At 41.2% G+C, this 18,648-nt stretch overlaps 1 protein-coding gene across 1 annotated transcript in view; it reads left to right on the top strand.

The window, feature by feature from the left end:
• The window catches only part of LOC126779843 (mucin-19-like), a 31,503-nt gene extending 13,059 nt beyond the window's left edge, over positions 1 to 18,444 (top strand). The window contains exons 3-8 of the mRNA XM_050503966.1: positions 5,332 to 5,418; positions 5,709 to 5,924; positions 6,425 to 6,589; positions 6,819 to 6,965; positions 8,320 to 17,556; positions 18,323 to 18,444. Coding sequence (XP_050359923.1) covers positions 5,332 to 5,418; positions 5,709 to 5,924; positions 6,425 to 6,589; positions 6,819 to 6,965; positions 8,320 to 17,556; positions 18,323 to 18,444 — 9,974 coding nt within the window. The remainder of the gene's footprint in view (positions 1 to 5,331; positions 5,419 to 5,708; positions 5,925 to 6,424; positions 6,590 to 6,818; positions 6,966 to 8,319; positions 17,557 to 18,322) is intronic.
• The last annotated feature ends 204 nt before the right edge of the window (positions 18,445 to 18,648 follow it).

Here is an 18,648-nt window from a genome sequence, read left to right as displayed (position 1 = left end):
CAATGAATTAATTAAATAATGGTTTATTAAATATTATTCATGTATTTATGCCTCGGCTGGGTGTCTCGGAACGGCTTGGCTCGTTGGTTTAACGATTAGCTTTTAATGACGAGTGGAAAATTCTTGAGTATGGAAATTTACAGTGATTTTTAAATCTTAAATTCTTGATAAATTACTGTTATAAAAATTTAGGTCTTATACTACGGAATTATAATGACTTAAAAATATAATTAGTCTTATTACTTTATATAAAGCTTTTGCCCGCAGGACTTGAGTACTGCAATGTTTGGAATCCTTTCTATGATGTTTATTGTAAAAATATATAAACGTACACAAAATCAAATCTTTTCCTTTTATAAAATTAGTATAGAATAAAGAATAGTATTAATAAAAGGTACCGTCAAATAAATGAAGTAATTAGAAGACTGCCTCGTTGATCTAGTGTCTAGTAAGGCCGCAGACCCGGAGGTCCTGGGTTCAATTCCCAGGTCAATAAAAAGTTTTTGGGTTTTTCTGCCAGAAAATTCTCAGTAGCATCCCGGAGTCTGGAAGTTGGAAGTGTGTACACTGCCATGCCTAGTAAAGCCCGTAAAGCCGTTGGTCCTGCGCCTGAACTCATTCCGTTCTTGTCGGATTGCCGTCCCATCGGATTGTGAGAGTTAGGGAATAGAGAGTGCACCTTACGCACACACTTGTGCACTATAATATCTCCCGCGCAGTTGGCTAATCTCTCTTGAGATTGGCCGCTGTGTCCGAAATCGGTCAGGAGGACATTATTATTAATATTAATTATGAAAAATATTAATTGCTTTTATTTAAATTGCATAAAATATAGTTATCAAAACTCAAAACTAATATACTAATAATATTGTCGTATCGATAAATATACAACTATACTATAAAAGAGGTAATTTATTCAGGAGTATATAGAGTACAGAGAATATATGTTATTACAGTAGTAAAAGCCGAGATGGCCTAGTGGTAAGAACGCGTGCATCTTAACCGATGATCGTGGGTTCAAACCCGGGCAAGCACCACTGAATTTTCATGTGCTTAATTTGTGATTATAATTCATCTCGTGCTTGACGGTGAAGGAAAACATCGTGAGGAAACCTGCATGTGCCTAATTTCACTGAAGTTCTGCCACCTGTGTATTCCACCAACCCGCATTGGAGCAGCGTGGTGGAATAAGCTCCAAACCTTCTCCTCAAAAGGGAGAGGAGGCCTTAGCCCAGCAGTGGGACATTAACAGGCTGTTACTTTACTTTTTTTTTACAGTAGTAATAATATTTCTTTCTTAATTGTTATAATAATGAAAAAAAAATGCAGATAAATATTTCTAAAAAGCACTATTAAGCTGCTATAAGCGTATTTATATATATAGTAATTTTATATACTAAACCCTTCTACAAAACGCGGTGCATCTTTCGATATAAGTTTTATCAATATTGTTTTACCAATTTGTTCGTCAAACGTCATTTACTATTATGGATTATTATTTGTAATGGCGACCAAAAACAATTTATAGACAATGAAAACCGAAGGCGCACTGCGACACCTGTTTTTTTTTTTCGAAACAAAAGTATTATTTATTCAGCTGTAATCGATTATTTATTACCCATTAAATGTATTTGTTTTATCTGTAATAATTTTGTTTGTATAATAATTTCTTTTGGTATAAAATGGCAATTTTATTCCCTGGACGGTATAGTCTAGTCGGATCAGTGGTCTTTTAAGGATATCTAGTCCTAAGACCTTAATAATGAATCCTTCTTATCTAATCTTGCTCTGTTCTCTTGGTGTAAGTATTTTTTTTTAATTATATATATAATTATTTGTTTGTCTGTGTTTATTCCACCAACCCGCATTGGGGCAGCGTGGTGGAATAAGCTCCAAACCTTCTCCTCAAAAAGGGAGAAGAGGCCTTAACCCAGCAGTGGGACATTTACAGGCTGTTACTTAGTTATTTTTCCTTTTTTTCTGTGTTTATTATATATATATTCTACTGTCATCAACAGTATTGTTATGTTACGGTTTAAAAGGCGAGCCAATGACCACAGGCACATGAGACACAACATCTGAGTTCGTAACTTGTTGGTGCATTGGTGATGTAAGGCATGGTTAATATTTCTTACAAAGCCAATGTCTATACTGATTTATTCTATCGATTGCCGCATTTGTCAGTTTGTCTACGTATTAAATCCCATTACAATTTATAAAAAAATTTGTAAGCACTTTATTCAGACATTATTTTTTTTTTTAATAAATTTAAAAAAATGACAACTTGTCTGCACAAGACATACTGCATGAAGTGCTTTCAAAATTTGATAAAAATTTTAAGGGGATTTCAATTGCTATTTCGTCTTAACTAATAATGCGAAAGTAACTCCGTCTGTATGTCACGCTTTCACAACTAAATCAATGAACCGATTTTGGTAAAATTTGGTACGATGCAAGCTTGAATCCCAAGGATGGACATAGGCTACTTTTTTACTTAATAACCACCCGTCTCCCCCTAACACGGAGGCATTTATAACAAGTGTTTAGTTATAAATAAATAAATAATCGACAAGAATAATACATTTTAACAATAACCCTTCAAACCGGAATACAACAATACTTAGGATTGTTGATTAGCGGTAGAGTATATTATGAGTGGTAGGGATATTGATATCGATAGTTTAGTATCGATATTTAAGTATCGACTACAAAATATCGATGTTTATCGATAAGGATCGTTGATTAAATTTTTTAAGACTTGGTGTTGTCATGAGAAACCGTGATCATATTTATTTATTTATTTATTTATTATTTGGGAAACAAACAGATATAAAATATAATCTAATTACATAATACAATTTAAATATCACATTATCGAGCGAAGTTTCCACCGATTGATGAAACATAAAATGGACTCAAATACTTTAACACAATAAGAGAAAAATTATTGGACAATATTAAAAATATATAATTAAGTTAATTTAAGATTGTTACAAATATTATCTTTAAATTTAATCAAAGATAAATGAAATATATCAATGTTCCCAAAATGCTTATTATATATGTCAGTTATGTGCTAAAAAATAATCTACGAAATAATAGTCAGTAGATCTAAGAATTTCTTGTAATTACACTAATATTTAATAATAATTAATATTTTATAAGCTCCGTGTTTTGTAAAATACTGTCTTATTATTTAAAAAACTAGTTCAAAATATCGATATTTCAATCATATATACACTCATATAATAAAGGAATGTGCTGGTGAAGAAGCCTTGCCTAATTTTGTTTTCTTTTTTCACAGGTACTGGATGCCCTGGTAGCACCAAAACACCGTAAGTTTCAATTAAATATATTTTCATCGTCTTTGATCTCGGCGGCCATTTTATTGATCGACACGTGCTCTCTACTCCTTATCATAAATCCGATACGACCAGAAACACTTTTATCAACTTTTAAACTTGTAAATTTCCCGACGGGGCCCTAAAATATTATCAATCAGTTTAAGAAAAATTTAAGTTCTAAATATCAAGTGTGATAGGAGCCTGCTCAGAGTAAATATTTTTTAATGTGTTTTTAATAAAAATAGAGCGTGCTATTAAGTAGCATGCTTGTAGCAATCATGTAATCTTTTTAAATAATAAAAGTAATATATTAAATATTGTTAATAATTATTTTCAGACGATGGAAAATACATTAAGCTTGATCTTCCAGGTGAGAAGTTTTTTATTTTATATTTATTTAAGAAACTTAGAATCTTTATAATCTACATATATAACAATAAATATAAACGAAATACAACTCATCACGAGACCTCCTAAATTATCCGCTTGATTGACTTGAAATTTGTCAGTTACTTCCCCGACGTAGACGATCTACCCGTACGAAGCCGGGCGATAAGCTAGTTAAACAGATAAAGAATACACTTTAATTCTTGGGTTAACTCATATATTTTCAACTGTTCATTTATTATCTTACTTGTTACTGTATGCGCTTACTTAAAAACGGAGAGGATTCCACTAACAAATTGTCAACTATTGGTATAAAAGCTAGAGCCGAGATGGCCTAGTGGTTAGAACGCGTGAATCTTAACCGACGATCGTGGGTTCAAACCCAGGCGAGCACCACTGAATTTTTATGTGCTTTATTTGTATTTATAATTCATCTCGTGCTTGCCGGTGAAGGAAAACATCGTGAGAAAACCTGCATGTGTTTAATTTCATTGAAACCCGTATTGGAGCAGCGTTGTGGAATAAGCTCCAAACCTTCTCCTCAAAAGGGAGAAGAGGCCTTAGCCCAGCAGTGGGACATTGACAGGCTGTTACTGTTACTGGTATAAAAGCTAACAATTAAGTTTGTTTTTGACACAACAGTATATGTTAACATTATATCGGTTCGGCTTCGAACTAGATATAAAATAGTTAAATATGTATTGGAATCGAATCGGGAACGTAACGTAATCGTTATAGATTAGTAGATTTGTTCTCCTTCTTAGCTCTCTGTCTGTCATCATTGATTGTAAATTGGACAGAAGAGGACAGAGTATTGCTTAACAATTCGCCCCCCAAACAGTTTATAGAAAAAACCATTACACAACTTCAAATAGTAAGCCTGATTTGACAACGTGAAAAAATTTAAACCATTAGTTTAGCAATTCAAAGATAACTGATGAATATGGAAGAGGTAAATACAATTTCTTAAGAACTAATAATGTGTTAGGGGTTTTAGGGGTTCTTAATAATATTATCGAAATTGGTCTAGTGGTTTAGCCATGGAAGTGTAACCGACAGATTGACAATGTTACGTTCGCATTTATATTATTGGTTAAATACCTAGATTAAACTAAGAGAGGCACAGGTTAAGGATGAAGATTCTACTGCGAAAAACGAAGAACTATTAGGTCTTTTTATCGATCGAATTAATATATTCCCCCCCCCCCGCTAATATACAAATACCGATATGTATAAAACAAATAGCTTCCCCAAGACATATAATTAAACCCCTAACACAGAATTCTAACATACTGAAATATGATTATAATAAAATAAAATTGTAAAATATTAATGATATTAATAATCCGTATTATTTACTTTTTATGTACCGCAAATGCCGTGTAAATTGTGTTTGTTTTGTTGTAAATATAAAAACTTACAACAATTTACGTATTCTCTCAAATACACTTAATTTTTTGCTACTTTTTATCTTTTAAAAGTTCTTGAGAATTAAATTAAATTAAATTATACCCCCAAAATTATCGTCCCGTGACATGAAACCCCCAACCCATAATATAGCGTCACTAGCAAGTGGACTTATAACGTCAAAAACTTGCAGATGATGATAATGAATACAAGTTCTTCGCGGACAGGAAGTTGGACAAGTTTGGTAAACAAATCATAACACTGACACTCGAGCCTGTGGGTAAGTTCGTAGTTTCAAGCTCAGAACAGAGTGGTTTGCAACTGTACAAAGTTATAAAATTTAGTCTCATTCAGGGGTTATATAATAAAAGAACATATTCTCGTATAGGGGTTTACGAAATGATTCTGATAATCGAAAAAATTTACAACAGAGGCAAACCACCTGGTCTGTTAGTTTGAAAAATTCTCCAAACGAACAAACCTGAACACAAACATAACAGATTATAACCATTGCCCTCCATATAAAGTCTATAATCGTAATTATGATATATAACATGATATTCTTTGCAGAAGACGAAGAACCTGCATTAATTAGTGGGACGAATCAAAAAAAATATAATTGGAAGAATATTGCTAGCTCTTCGAATGAAGCAGAGAGTTCCAGCAGTAACCGTAACGAATTTTCCGGCCAAGTTAATAACGGAAACGATAACGCGTACTGGAAATCGGTGTCTGACTCGGAGCAAGCGTCGTCTAGTTCAAGCAAAAACTATAAATACGACTCAGGTAAGTGTACATAGCCATATACTTATAAAAACCCTTCTACCGCGTCACCATCAAATTTCTTCTATCATTTTCTGTGTAAGTAAACTTCTGTAGACGTCTTAACAATTACTAAGCTGTTGCAACATTGGTAGTTACTTTGATATTTGTTGTAAATATATCTTCGTTTATGTTATCGATTTTTTGTTACTTTTAACGAGCGAAATAGCATACCTCGTATTTATATATACCTTCTATTAAATTTCAGGCAATTAGTCAATTGAATTTTTCTGTTACAGGGGAAATTAATATAAATCAACAAATACGTAAACCGTATCCCGCATCTCTACTGTCACCGAAACCACCATACTATTATCCGCCTCGCCGATACCCACCACAATTCTATCCTCAACCGTTTTACCCTTCTCCTTTATATCCGGAACCCATTGTACCTTATTCGCGTCCATCTTTTGTTAATATTCGTCCAAGTGAAAGTTATAAGCGTGGCTTTTTAACGACCCCAGAATACGAGAATAATAGATATCTATATGCACCAAGGGAATTTGTGAACCCTCAAAATGAACCATTCGAAAGCGAATATCAACCACTCGTCATTCCAAGCAAGCCGCCAGTTAGTTCATCTACAAGAAATTGGGGACAACACGTTAATAATCCGATTGACTACACAGGTAAATATATGTATATAATATATATATATAAATAATTTTAAATAATGTGATTAACACTTATATATATATATATATATATATATATATATATATATATATATATATATATCATAATGTATACATAAGTACATAAGACGCAACTGTATATATACCTACTTTATTAAAATCATCCTAAGGTCGAATCGGGCTCCAAGATAATTAATAGACATATTGACTTAATTTTTAACAGGCCCACAAAATGGTTCTCCTAGTACAACCAGCTCAAGCTATAGCCAATCGTCAGCAGGAAGCAGTGCTAGCAGCACCAGCAACGCACAGACTAACTCAAACAACTGGGCACAGAGTGAAAGTGGATCTGCTGGGTCGAGTGTCACAGGTACATTTTACAATGTGATCCGTCGCAAAGTATTTTATTCTCGGCGCGAAGTGTAGAATTTTTTTCATATTGTCTGTGCGTTTGTGCGCGCTAATCTTAGAAACGGCTTAACAGATTTGGTTGCGGTTTTTGGCAAGCTTAAAATTTAGTGTTTGTTTTATTTTAATCGGATCATAAATAAAAAAGTTATGTCAATTTAAAGAATCATATCGGACAATTATTCGATAAAAATGCTATAAAATAACTGTTCAATTCAACTATGGCTGAAGCTTTAGCTACCTGTAAATTATAGTTTGTAAAATGATGATGTTTGAAAGTTTATATACAAAACAAAGTTAAAAATGAACAATGTAAGTTGACCTAAGATTTATATAATGAATCATAATAAATAGGGTTCAGCTTTGCTGGACAAACGTCAGTTAAACGCATATGCAACAAACCTATCAATTAGTAATTCATGTTATTTTTTTGTTATTAGTAATTTATGTTATTTTGTTTTCTCATATTTGATTGAAATATGTCGTAATATTTTTCTGTTAAGTCGTAACTCTCTTTTTAATATTTTTAAGTTGGCAAGATGGCGACAACAAAACAATACTATGTCAAACCAAAACGTAATTGTTAGCTTTTATGCCAATAGTTGATAATTCAATTAAAGAATAGGAAAACGGATAAATGGCAACGATCACGCTTCGATTCGATTGCGATAAAGTGATCATTTGTTAATAGAATTGGTCCTATAGTCTTTTTTTTTAAAAAGGCAGTAATATCATGGAGGGATATAACAAATCGCTGCCGAATTGGATATTTGGTTTTTTATTTATGATCAATATCGTCAACGCGCCACCATCGTCTGTCATAATACGTATATGTAAAGCGTGCTAATTGCTGTGCTGTTGCCTATAGCATTGAGCTATTTGCAGTGAAAGTACATAAATCGGAGACGCACGGCGCTCCCTTTTTTTGAATACACATATTAATATTCTGAGAAGCACATGCATAGCTTACTCAGGTTGGCGTGGAAGAAACGCTTTTTTATTTAACATAGGTAGGCAGACAGGCAAATGGGTCACCTGATGGTAAGAATGGCCAATGGATCCCACCATCAATAGGCATTTGCTCTGGAAGTAATATCCACTCCTTCGCACATCGCCAAGGTGCCACCAACCTTGGTAATTAATATGTTAATTCGTTGTGGCTGTAGTTACGCTGACTCGGGAATCCTTCAAACCGGTACATTATGAATGGTTTGCTGTTAACCGGTAAAATAAATGATTAGTGGCTAGTACTTACCCAGACTATATTTTGTTAATTAGAGGGTAGCATATTTTATGTCTGTTTATTTATTTTAAAGGGTCAGAGCAAGGATCACAAAACGGCTCCGCTGGTTCTAGCAGTTCAACCTCCAGCCAATCGTCTGCTGATAGCAGTGCATACAGCACAAGCGGAAGCTATGGAGCACCAACTGAAACTTCGAAACCCAACAATCCACAGGGAGGATCACCAAAAGTACCACAACAACCCAACACCCCTGTAGGAGGATCACCAAATGGACCACAAAAACCCAATAACCCTCAAGACGGATCATCAAGCAAACCCGACAGTGGTTCGTCAAACAAACCACAGCAAGGATCACAAAACGGCTCCCCTGGTTCTAGCAGTACAACCGACAGCCAATCGTCTGCTGATAGCAGTGCATACAGCACAAGCGGAAGCTATGGAGCACCAACTGGAACTTCGAAACCCAACAATCCACAGGGAGGATCACCAAAAGTACCACAACAACCCAACACCCCTGTAGGAGGATCACCAAATGGACCACAAAAACCCAATAACCCTCAAGACGGATCATCAAGCAAACCCGACAGTGGTTCGTCAAACAAACCACAGCAAGGATCACAAAACGGCTCCCCTGGTTATAGCAGTACAACCTACAGCCAATCGTCTGCTGATAGCAGTGCAGACAGCACAAGCGGAAGCTATGGAGCACCAACTGGAACTCCAAATCCCAACAATCCACAAGAAGGATCACCAAAAGGACCACAAAAACCCAATACCCCTGTAGGAGGATCACCAAATGGACCACAAAAACCCAATAACCCACAAGACGGTTCAACAAGCCAACCCGACAGTGGTTCGTCAAACAAACCACAGCAAGGATCACAAAACGGCTCCCCTGGTTCCAGCAGTACAACCTACAGCCAATCGTCTGCTGATAGCAGTGCAGACAGCACAAGCGGAAGCTATGGAGCACCAACTGGAACACCAAATCCCAACAATCCACAAGAAGGATCACCAAAAGGACCACAACAACCCAACACCCCTGTGGGAGGATCACCAAATGGACAACAAAAACCCAATAACCCACTAGACGGATCACCAAGCAAACCCGACAGTGGTACGTCAAACAAACCACAGCAAGGATCACAAAATGGCTCCTCTGGTTATAGCAGTACAACCTACAGCCAATCGTCTGCTGATAGCAGTGCAGACAGCACAAGCGGAAGCTATGGAGCACCAACTGGAACACCAAATCCCAACAATCCACAAGAAGGATCACCAAAAGGACCACAACAACCCAACACCCCTGTGGGAGGATCACCAAATGGACCACAAAAACCCAATAACCCTCAAGACGGATCATCAAGCAAACCCGACAGTGGTTCGTCAAACAAACCACAGCAAGGATCACAAAACGGCTCCCCTGGTTATAGCAGTACAACCTACAGCCAATCGTCTGCTGATAGCAGTGCATACAGCACAAGCGGAAGCTATGGAGCACCAACTGGAACTCAAAAACCCAACAATCCACAAGTAGTATCACCAAAAGGACCACAACAACCCAACAGCCCTGTAGGAGGATCACCAAATGGACCACAAAAACCCAATAACCCACAAGACGGATCACCAAGCAAACCCGACAGTGGTTCGTCAAACAAACCACAGCAAGGATCACAAAACGGCTCCCCTGGTTCTAGCAGTACAACCTACAGCCAATCGTCTGCTGAAAGCAGTGCAGACAGCACAAGCGGTAGCTATGGAGCACCAACTGGAACACCAAATCCCAACAATCCACAAGAAGGATCACCAAAAGGACCACAAAAACCCAATAACCCACAAGACGGATCACCAAGCAAACCCGACAGTGGTTCGTCAAACAAACCACAGCAAGGATCACAAAACGGCTCCCCTGGTTCTAGCAGTACAACCTACAGCCAATCGTCTGCTGATAGCAGTGCATACAGCACAAGCGGAAGCTATGGAGCACCAACTGGAACTTCGAAACCCAACAATCCACAGGGAGGATCACCAAAAGTACCACAACAACCCAACACCCCTGTAGGAGGATCACCAAATGGACCACAAAAACCCAATAACCCTCAAGACGGATCATCAAGCAAACCCGACAGTGGTTCGTCAAACAAACCACAGCAAGGATCACAAAACGGCTCCCCTGGTTATAGCAGTACAACCTACAGCCAATCATCTGCTGATAGCAGTGCAGACAGCACAAGCGGAAGCTATGGAGCACCAACTGAAACACCAAATCCCAACAATCCACAAGAAGGATCACCAAAAGGACCACAACAACCCAACACCCCTGTGGGAGGATCACCAAATGGACAACAAAAACCCAATAACCCACTAGACGGATCACCAAGCAAACCCGACAGTGGTTCGTCAAACAAACCACAGCAAGGATCACAAAACGGCTCCCCTGGTTATAGCAGTACAACCTACAGCCAATCGTCTGCTGATAGCAGTGCAGACAGCACAAGCGGAAGCTATGGAGCACCAACTGGAACTCCAAATCCCAACAATCCACAAGAAGGATCACCAAAAGGACCACAAAAACCCAATACCCCTGTAGGAGGATCACCAAATGGACCACAAAAACCCAATAACCCACAAGACGGTTCAACAAGCAAACCCGACAGTGGTTCGTCAAACAAACCACAGCAAGGATCACAAAACGGCTCCCCTGGTTCCAGCAGTACAACCTACAGCCAATCGTCTGCTGATAGCAGTGCAGACAGCACAAGCGGAAGCTATGGAGCACCAACTGGAACACCAAATCCCAACAATCCACAAGAAGGATCACCAAAAGGACCACAACAACCCAACACCCCTGTGGGAGGATCACCAAATGGACAACAAAAACCCAATAACCCACTAGACGGATCACCAAGCAAACCCGACAGTGGTACGTCAAACAAACCACAGCAAGGATCACAAAATGGCTCCTCTGGTTATAGCAGTACAACCTACAGCCAATCGTCTGCTGATAGCAGTGCAGACAGCACAAGCGGAAGCTATGGAGCACCAACTGGAACACCAAATCCCAACAATCCACAAGAAGGATCACCAAAAGGACCACAACAACCCAACACCCCTGTGGGAGGATCACCAAATGGACCACAAAAACCCAATAACCCTCAAGACGGATCATCAAGCAAACCCGACAGTGGTTCGTCAAACAAACCACAGCAAGGATCACAAAACGGCTCCCCTGGTTATAGCAGTACAACCTACAGCCAATCGTCTGCTGATAGCAGTGCATACAGCACAAGCGGAAGCTATGGAGCACCAACTGGAACTCAAAAACCCAACAATCCACAAGTAGTATCACCAAAAGGACCACAACAACCCAACAGCCCTGTAGGAGGATCACCAAATGGACCACAAAAACCCAATAACCCACAAGACGGATCACCAAGCAAACCCGACAGTGGTTCGTCAAACAAACCACAGCAAGGATCACAAAACGGCTCCCCTGGTTCTAGCAGTACAACCTACAGCCAATCGTCTGCTGAAAGCAGTGCAGACAGCACAAGCGGTAGCTATGGAGCACCAACTGGAACACCAAATCCCAACAATCCACAAGAAGGATCACCAAAAGGACCACAAAAACCCAATAACCCACAAGACGGATCACCAAGCAAACCCGACAGTGGTTCGTCAAACAAACCACAGCAAGGATCACAAAACGGCTCCCCTGGTTCTAGCAGTACAACCTACAGCCAATCGTCTGCTGATAGCAGTGCATACAGCACAAGCGGAAGCTATGGAGCACCAACTGGAACTTCGAAACCCAACAATCCACAGGGAGGATCACCAAAAGTACCACAACAACCCAACACCCCTGTAGGAGGATCACCAAATGGACCACAAAAACCCAATAACCCTCAAGACGGATCATCAAGCAAACCCGACAGTGGTCCGTCAAACAAACCACAGCAAGGATCACAAAACGGCTCCCCTGGTTATAGCAGTACAACCTACAGCCAATCGTCTGCTGATAGCAGTGCAGACAGCACAAGCGGAAGCTATGGAGCACCAACTGGAACTCCAAATCCCAACAATCCACAAGAAGGATCACCAAAAGGACCACAAAAACCCAATACCCCTGTAGGAGGATCACCAAATGGACCACAAAAACCCAATAACCCACAAGACGGTTCAACAAGCAAACCCGACAGTGGTTCGTCAAACAAACCACAGCAAGGATCACAAAACGGCTCCCCTGGTTCCAGCAGTACAACCTACAGCCAATCGTCTGCTGATAGCAGTGCAGACAGCACAAGCGGAAGCTATGGAACACCAACTGGAAGACCAAATCCCAACAATCCACAAGAAGGATCACCAAAAGGACCACAACAACCCAACACCCCTGTGGGAGGATCACCAAATGGACAACAAAAACCCAATAACCCACTAGACGGATCACCAAGCAAACCCGACAGTGGTACGTCAAACAAACCACAGCAAGGATCACAAAATGGCTCCCCTGGTTATAGCAGTACAACCTACAGCCAATCGTCTGCTGATAGCAGTGCAGACAGCACAAGCGGAAGCTATGGAGCACCAACTGGAACACCAAATCCCAACAATCCACAAGAAGGATCACCAAAAGGACCACAACAACCCAACACCCCTGTGGGAGGATCACCAAATGGACCACAAAAACCCAATAACCCTCAAGACGGATCATCAAGCAAACCCGACAGTGGTTCGTCAAACAAACCACAGCAAGGATCACAAAACGGCTCCCCTGGTTATAGCAGTACAACCTACAGCCAATCGTCTGCTGATAGCAGTGCATACAGCACAAGCGGAAGCTATGGAGCACCAACTGGAACTCAAAAACCCAACAATCCACAAGTAGTATCACCAAAAGGACCACAACAACCCAACAGCCCTGTAGGAGGATCACCAAATGGACCACAAAAACCCAATAACCCACAAGACGGATCACCAAGCAAACCCGACAGTGGTTCGTCAAACAAACCACAGCAAGGATCACAAAACGGCTCCCCTGGTTCTAGCAGTACAACCTACAGCCAATCGTCTGCTGAAAGCAGTGCAGACAGCACAAGCGGTAGCTATGGAGCACCAACTGGAACACCAAATCCCAACAATCCACAAGAAGGATCACCAAAAGGACCACAAAAACCCAATAACCCACAAGACGGATCACCAAGCAAACCCGACAGTGGTTCGTCAAACAAACCACAGCAAGGATCACAAAACGGCTCCCCTGGTTCCAGCAGTACAACCTACAGCCAATCGTCTGCTGATAGCAGTGCAGACAGCACAAGCGGAAGCTATGGAGCACCAACTGGAACACCAAATCCCAACAATCCACAAGAAGGATCACCAAAAGGACCACAACAACCCAACACCCCTGTGGGAGGATCACCAAATGGACAACAAAAACCCAATAACCCACTAGACGGATCACCAAGCAAACCCGACAGTGGTTCGTCAAACAAACCACAGCAAGGATCACAAAACGGCTCCCCTGGTTATAGCAGTACAACCTACAGCCAATCGTCTGCTGATAGCAGTGCAGACAGCACAAGCGGAAGCTATGGAGCACCAACTGGAACACCAAATCCCAACAATCCACAAGAAGGATCACCAAAAGGACCACAACAACCCAACATCCCTGTGGGAGGATCACCAAATGGACAACAAAAACCCAATAACCCACAAGACGGATCACCAAGCAAACCCGACAGTGGTTCGTCAAACAAACCACAGCAAGGATCACAAAACGGCTCCCCTGGTTCTAGCAGTACAACCTACAGCCAATCGTCTGCTGATAGCAGTGCATACAGCACAAGCGGAAGCTATGGAGCACCAGCTGGAACTTCGAAACCCAACAATCCACAGGGAGGATCACCAAAAGTACCACAACAACCCAACACCCCTGTAGGAGGATCACCAAATGGATCACAAAAACCCAATAACCCTCAAGACGGATCATCAAGCAAACCCGACAGTGGTTCGTCAAACAAACCACAGCAAGGATCACAAAACGGCTCCCCTGGTTATAGCAGTACAACCTACAGCCAATCATCTGCTGATAGCAGTGCAGACAGCACAAGCGGAAGCTATGGAGCACCAACTGAAACACCAAATCCCAACAATCCACAAGAAGGATCACCAAAAGGACCACAACAACCCAACACCCCTGTGGGAGGATCACCAAATGGACAACAAAAACCCAATAACCCACAAGACGGATCACCAAGCAAACCCGACAGTAGTTCGTCAAACAAACCACAGCAAGGATCACAAAACGGCTCCCCTGGTTATAGCAGTACAACCTACAGCCAATCGTCTGCTGATAGCAGTGCATACAGCACAAGCGGAAGCTATGGAGCACCAACTGGAACTTCAAAACCCAACAATCCACAGGAAGGATCACCAAAAGTACCACAACAACCCAACACCCCTGTAGGAGGATCACCAAATGGACCACAAAAACCCAATAACCCTCAAAACGGATCATCAAGCAAACCCGACAGTGGTTCGTCAAACAAACCACAGCAAGGATCACAAAAAGGCTCCCCTGGTTCCAGCAGTACAACCTACAGCCAATCGTCTGCTGATAGCAGTGCAGACAGCACAAGCGGAAGCTATGGAGCACCAACTGAAACACCAAATCCCAACAATCCACAAGAAGGATCACCAAAAGGACCACAACAACCCAACACCCCTGTGGGAGGATCACCAAAAGGACCACAACAACCCAACACCCCTGTGGGAGGATCACCAAATGGACAACAAAAACCCAATAACCCACAAGACGGATCACCAAGCAAACCCGACAGTGGTTCGTCAAACAAACCACAGCAAGGATCACAAAACGGCTCCCCTGGTTCTAGCAGTACAACCTACAGCCAATCGTCTGCTGATAGCAGTGCAGACAGCACAAGCGGAAGCTATGGAGCACCAACTGGAACACCAAATCCCAACAATCCACAAGAAGGATCACCAAACGGACCACAACAACCCAACACCCCTGTGGGAGGATCACCAAATGGACAACAAAAACCCAATAACCCACAAGACGGATCACCAAGCAAACCCGACAGTGGTTCGTCAAACAAACCACAGCAAGGATCACAAAACGGCTCCCCTGGTTATAGCAGTACAACCTACAGCCAATCGTCTGCTGATAGCAGTGCAGACAGCACAAGCGGAAGCTATGGAGCACCAACTGGAACACCAAATCCCAATAATCCACAAGAAGGATCACCAAAAGGACCACAACAACCCAACACCCCTGTGGGAGGATCACCAAAAGGACCACAACAACCCAACACCCCTGTGGGAGGATCACCAAATGGACAACAAAAACCCAATAACCCACAAGACGGATCACCAAGCAAACCTGACAGTGGTTCGTCAAACAAACCACAGCAAGGATCACAAAACGGCTCCCCTGGTTCTAGCAGTACAACCTACAGCCAATCGTCTGCTGATAGCAGTGCAGACAGCACAAGCGGAAGCTATGGAGAACCAACTGGAACTCAAAACCCCAACAATCCACAGGAAGGATCACCAGAAGTACCACAACAACCCAACACCCCTGTAGGAGGATCACCAAATGGACCACAAAAACCCAATAACCCTCAAAACGGATCATCAAGCAAACCCGACAGTGGTTCGTCAAACAAACCACAGCAAGGATCACAAAACGGCTCCCCTGGTTCCAGCAGTACAACCTACAGCCAATCGTCTGCTGATAGCAGTGCAGACAGCACAAGCGGAACCTATGGAGCACCAACTGAAACACCAAATCCCAACAATCCACAAGAAGGATCACCAAAAGGACCACAACAACCCAACACCCCTGTGGGAGGATCACCAAAAGGACCACAACAACCCAACACCCCTGTGGGAGAATCACCAAATGGACAACAAAAACCCAATAACCCACAAGACGGATCACCAAGCAAACCCGACAGTGGTTCGTCAAACAAACCACAGCAAGGATCGCAAAACGGCTCCCCTGGTTCTAGCAGTACAACCTATAGCCAATCGTCTGCTGATAGCAGTGCAGACAGCACAAGCGGAAGCTATGGAGAACCAACTGGAACTTCGAAACCCAACAATCCACAGGGAGGATCACCAAAAGTACCACAACAACCCAACACCCCTGTAGGAGGATCACCAAATGGACCACAAAAACCCAATAACCCACAAGACGGATCAACAAGCGAACCCGACAGTGGTTCGTCAAACAAACCACAGCAAGGATCACAAAACGGCTCCCCTGGTCCTAGCAGTACAACCTACAGCCAATCGTCTGCTGATAGCAGTGCAGACAGCACAAGCGGAAGCTATGGAGCACCAACTGGAACACCAAATCCCAACAATCCACAAGAAGGATCACCAAAAGGACCACAACAACCCAACACCCCTGTGGGAGGATCACCAAATGGACAACAAAAACCCAATAACCCACAAGACGGATCACCAAGCAAACCCGACAGTGGTTCGTCAAACAAACCACAGCAAGGTTCACAAAACGGCTCCTCTGGTTATAGCAGTACAACCTACAGCCAATCGTCTGCTGATAGCAGTGCAGACAGCACAAGCGGAAGCTATGGAGCACCAACTGGAACACCAAATCCCAACAATCCACAAGAAGGATCACCAAAAGGACCACAACAACCCAACAACCTTGTAGGAGGATCACCAAATGGACCACAAAAACCCAATAACCCACAAGACGGATCATCAAGCAAACCCGACAGTGGTTCGGCAAACAAACCACAGCAAGGATCACAAAACGGCTCCCCTGGTTCTAGCAGTACAACCTACAGCCAATCGTCTGGTGATAGCAGTGCAGACAGCACAAGCGGAAGCTATGGAGCACCAACTGGAACACCAAGTCCCAACAATCCACAAGAAGGATCACCAAAAAGACCACAACAACCAAACACCCCTGTAGGAGGATCACCAAATGGACCACAAAAACCCAATAACCCACTAGACGGATCATCAAGCAAACCTGACAGTGGTTCGTCAAACAAACCACAGCAAGGATCACAAAACGGCTCCCCTGGTTCTAGCAGTACAACCTACAGCCAATCGTCTGCTGATAGCAGTGCAGACAGCACAAGCGGAAGCTATGGAACACCAACTGGAAGACCAAATCCCAACAATCCACAAGAAGGATCATCAAAAAGACCACAACAACCCAACACCCCTGTAGGAGGATCACCAAATGGACCACAAAAACCAAATGACAAGCAAGTTGGACCTATCGGAACTCCAAAAAATTGTGGCAGTGGTAAGTTTTTTATTAATAATCAATAATAATTTTATCCCCATACACATTCACGAGCAATTAATTGTATTCATCTCACTGTGTTCATAATCATGGCCGTCATTCGTAAATATAATTTCAAAGATGAATGTTAAAGTTAATAAATTTTCATTTAGCTCATATTGTTTCCTTATATATATCATTTTGATTATATTTTTGCTCATATTGGCCACGGCGGTCAATCTCAAGAGAGATTATCCAACTGTGCAGGACATATTATAGTGCTCAAGTGTGTACGCAAACACAGGTGCACTCTCAGCTGTTGGTATGGCAATCGGACACGACCGTAAACGATTTCAGGCACACGACTAACGGCATTACATGCTCTTCGAGCGATGGAAATATACACACTTACAACTTCACGACTCCGGGCTGTTACTGAAAATTTTCGACAGAAAAACCCAATAACTTTTTTATTTTTTGTTTATATGGCCGACCTGAGATTTGAACCAAGGATCTGGGGGTCTGCGGCCTTATATCTAGCCACTTAGACCAACGAGGCAGTCCAAATCCATAATCATATGTATAAATTATAATATGTAACAATAACTTTACCATTAAAAAACATGAACGAATAAAGGTACTAAGCAATCTCAATCTCTTCCATGCTGAGGACTTTAGTACGTACCCTCGTATATAATGATAATAATATCATTATTGTCAAGAATTAATTAATTATAGATTAATATATGTATGTTTTATAATCATTTAATTTAATTCTGTATTTCAGGACCACTTAAACCAGGATTCTATCCTAACTCACCAGCGAAAACCCGTATCTGCGTGTGCTTCAATAGCATCTTGGATATGCCTAAAGAACTCAGGGAGCAATTCAGATACTACTACAATTAAATGTTGAGAAACGAGATGTATAGAAATATATATGATTTAAACGAAAGACGCATTTAAACACGGACCTTAGTTTTAAGAACATTAAATGAACAGCATTATGAATTAATTTGTTTTATTTTGATGTTAAACATCTATTTTCACCAGACAAATCCCAGGTGATTGAAACTCTTAGCTTATTGTAATTGAACTTCTTAGCGTTACTCT

This window comes from Nymphalis io, chromosome 30 (genome assembly GCF_905147045.1).
Source record: "Nymphalis io chromosome 30, ilAglIoxx1.1, whole genome shotgun sequence".
NCBI classification, from domain to species: domain Eukaryota; kingdom Metazoa; phylum Arthropoda; class Insecta; order Lepidoptera; family Nymphalidae; genus Nymphalis; species Nymphalis io.
This window is presented reverse-complemented; position numbering and strand designations above follow the sequence as displayed.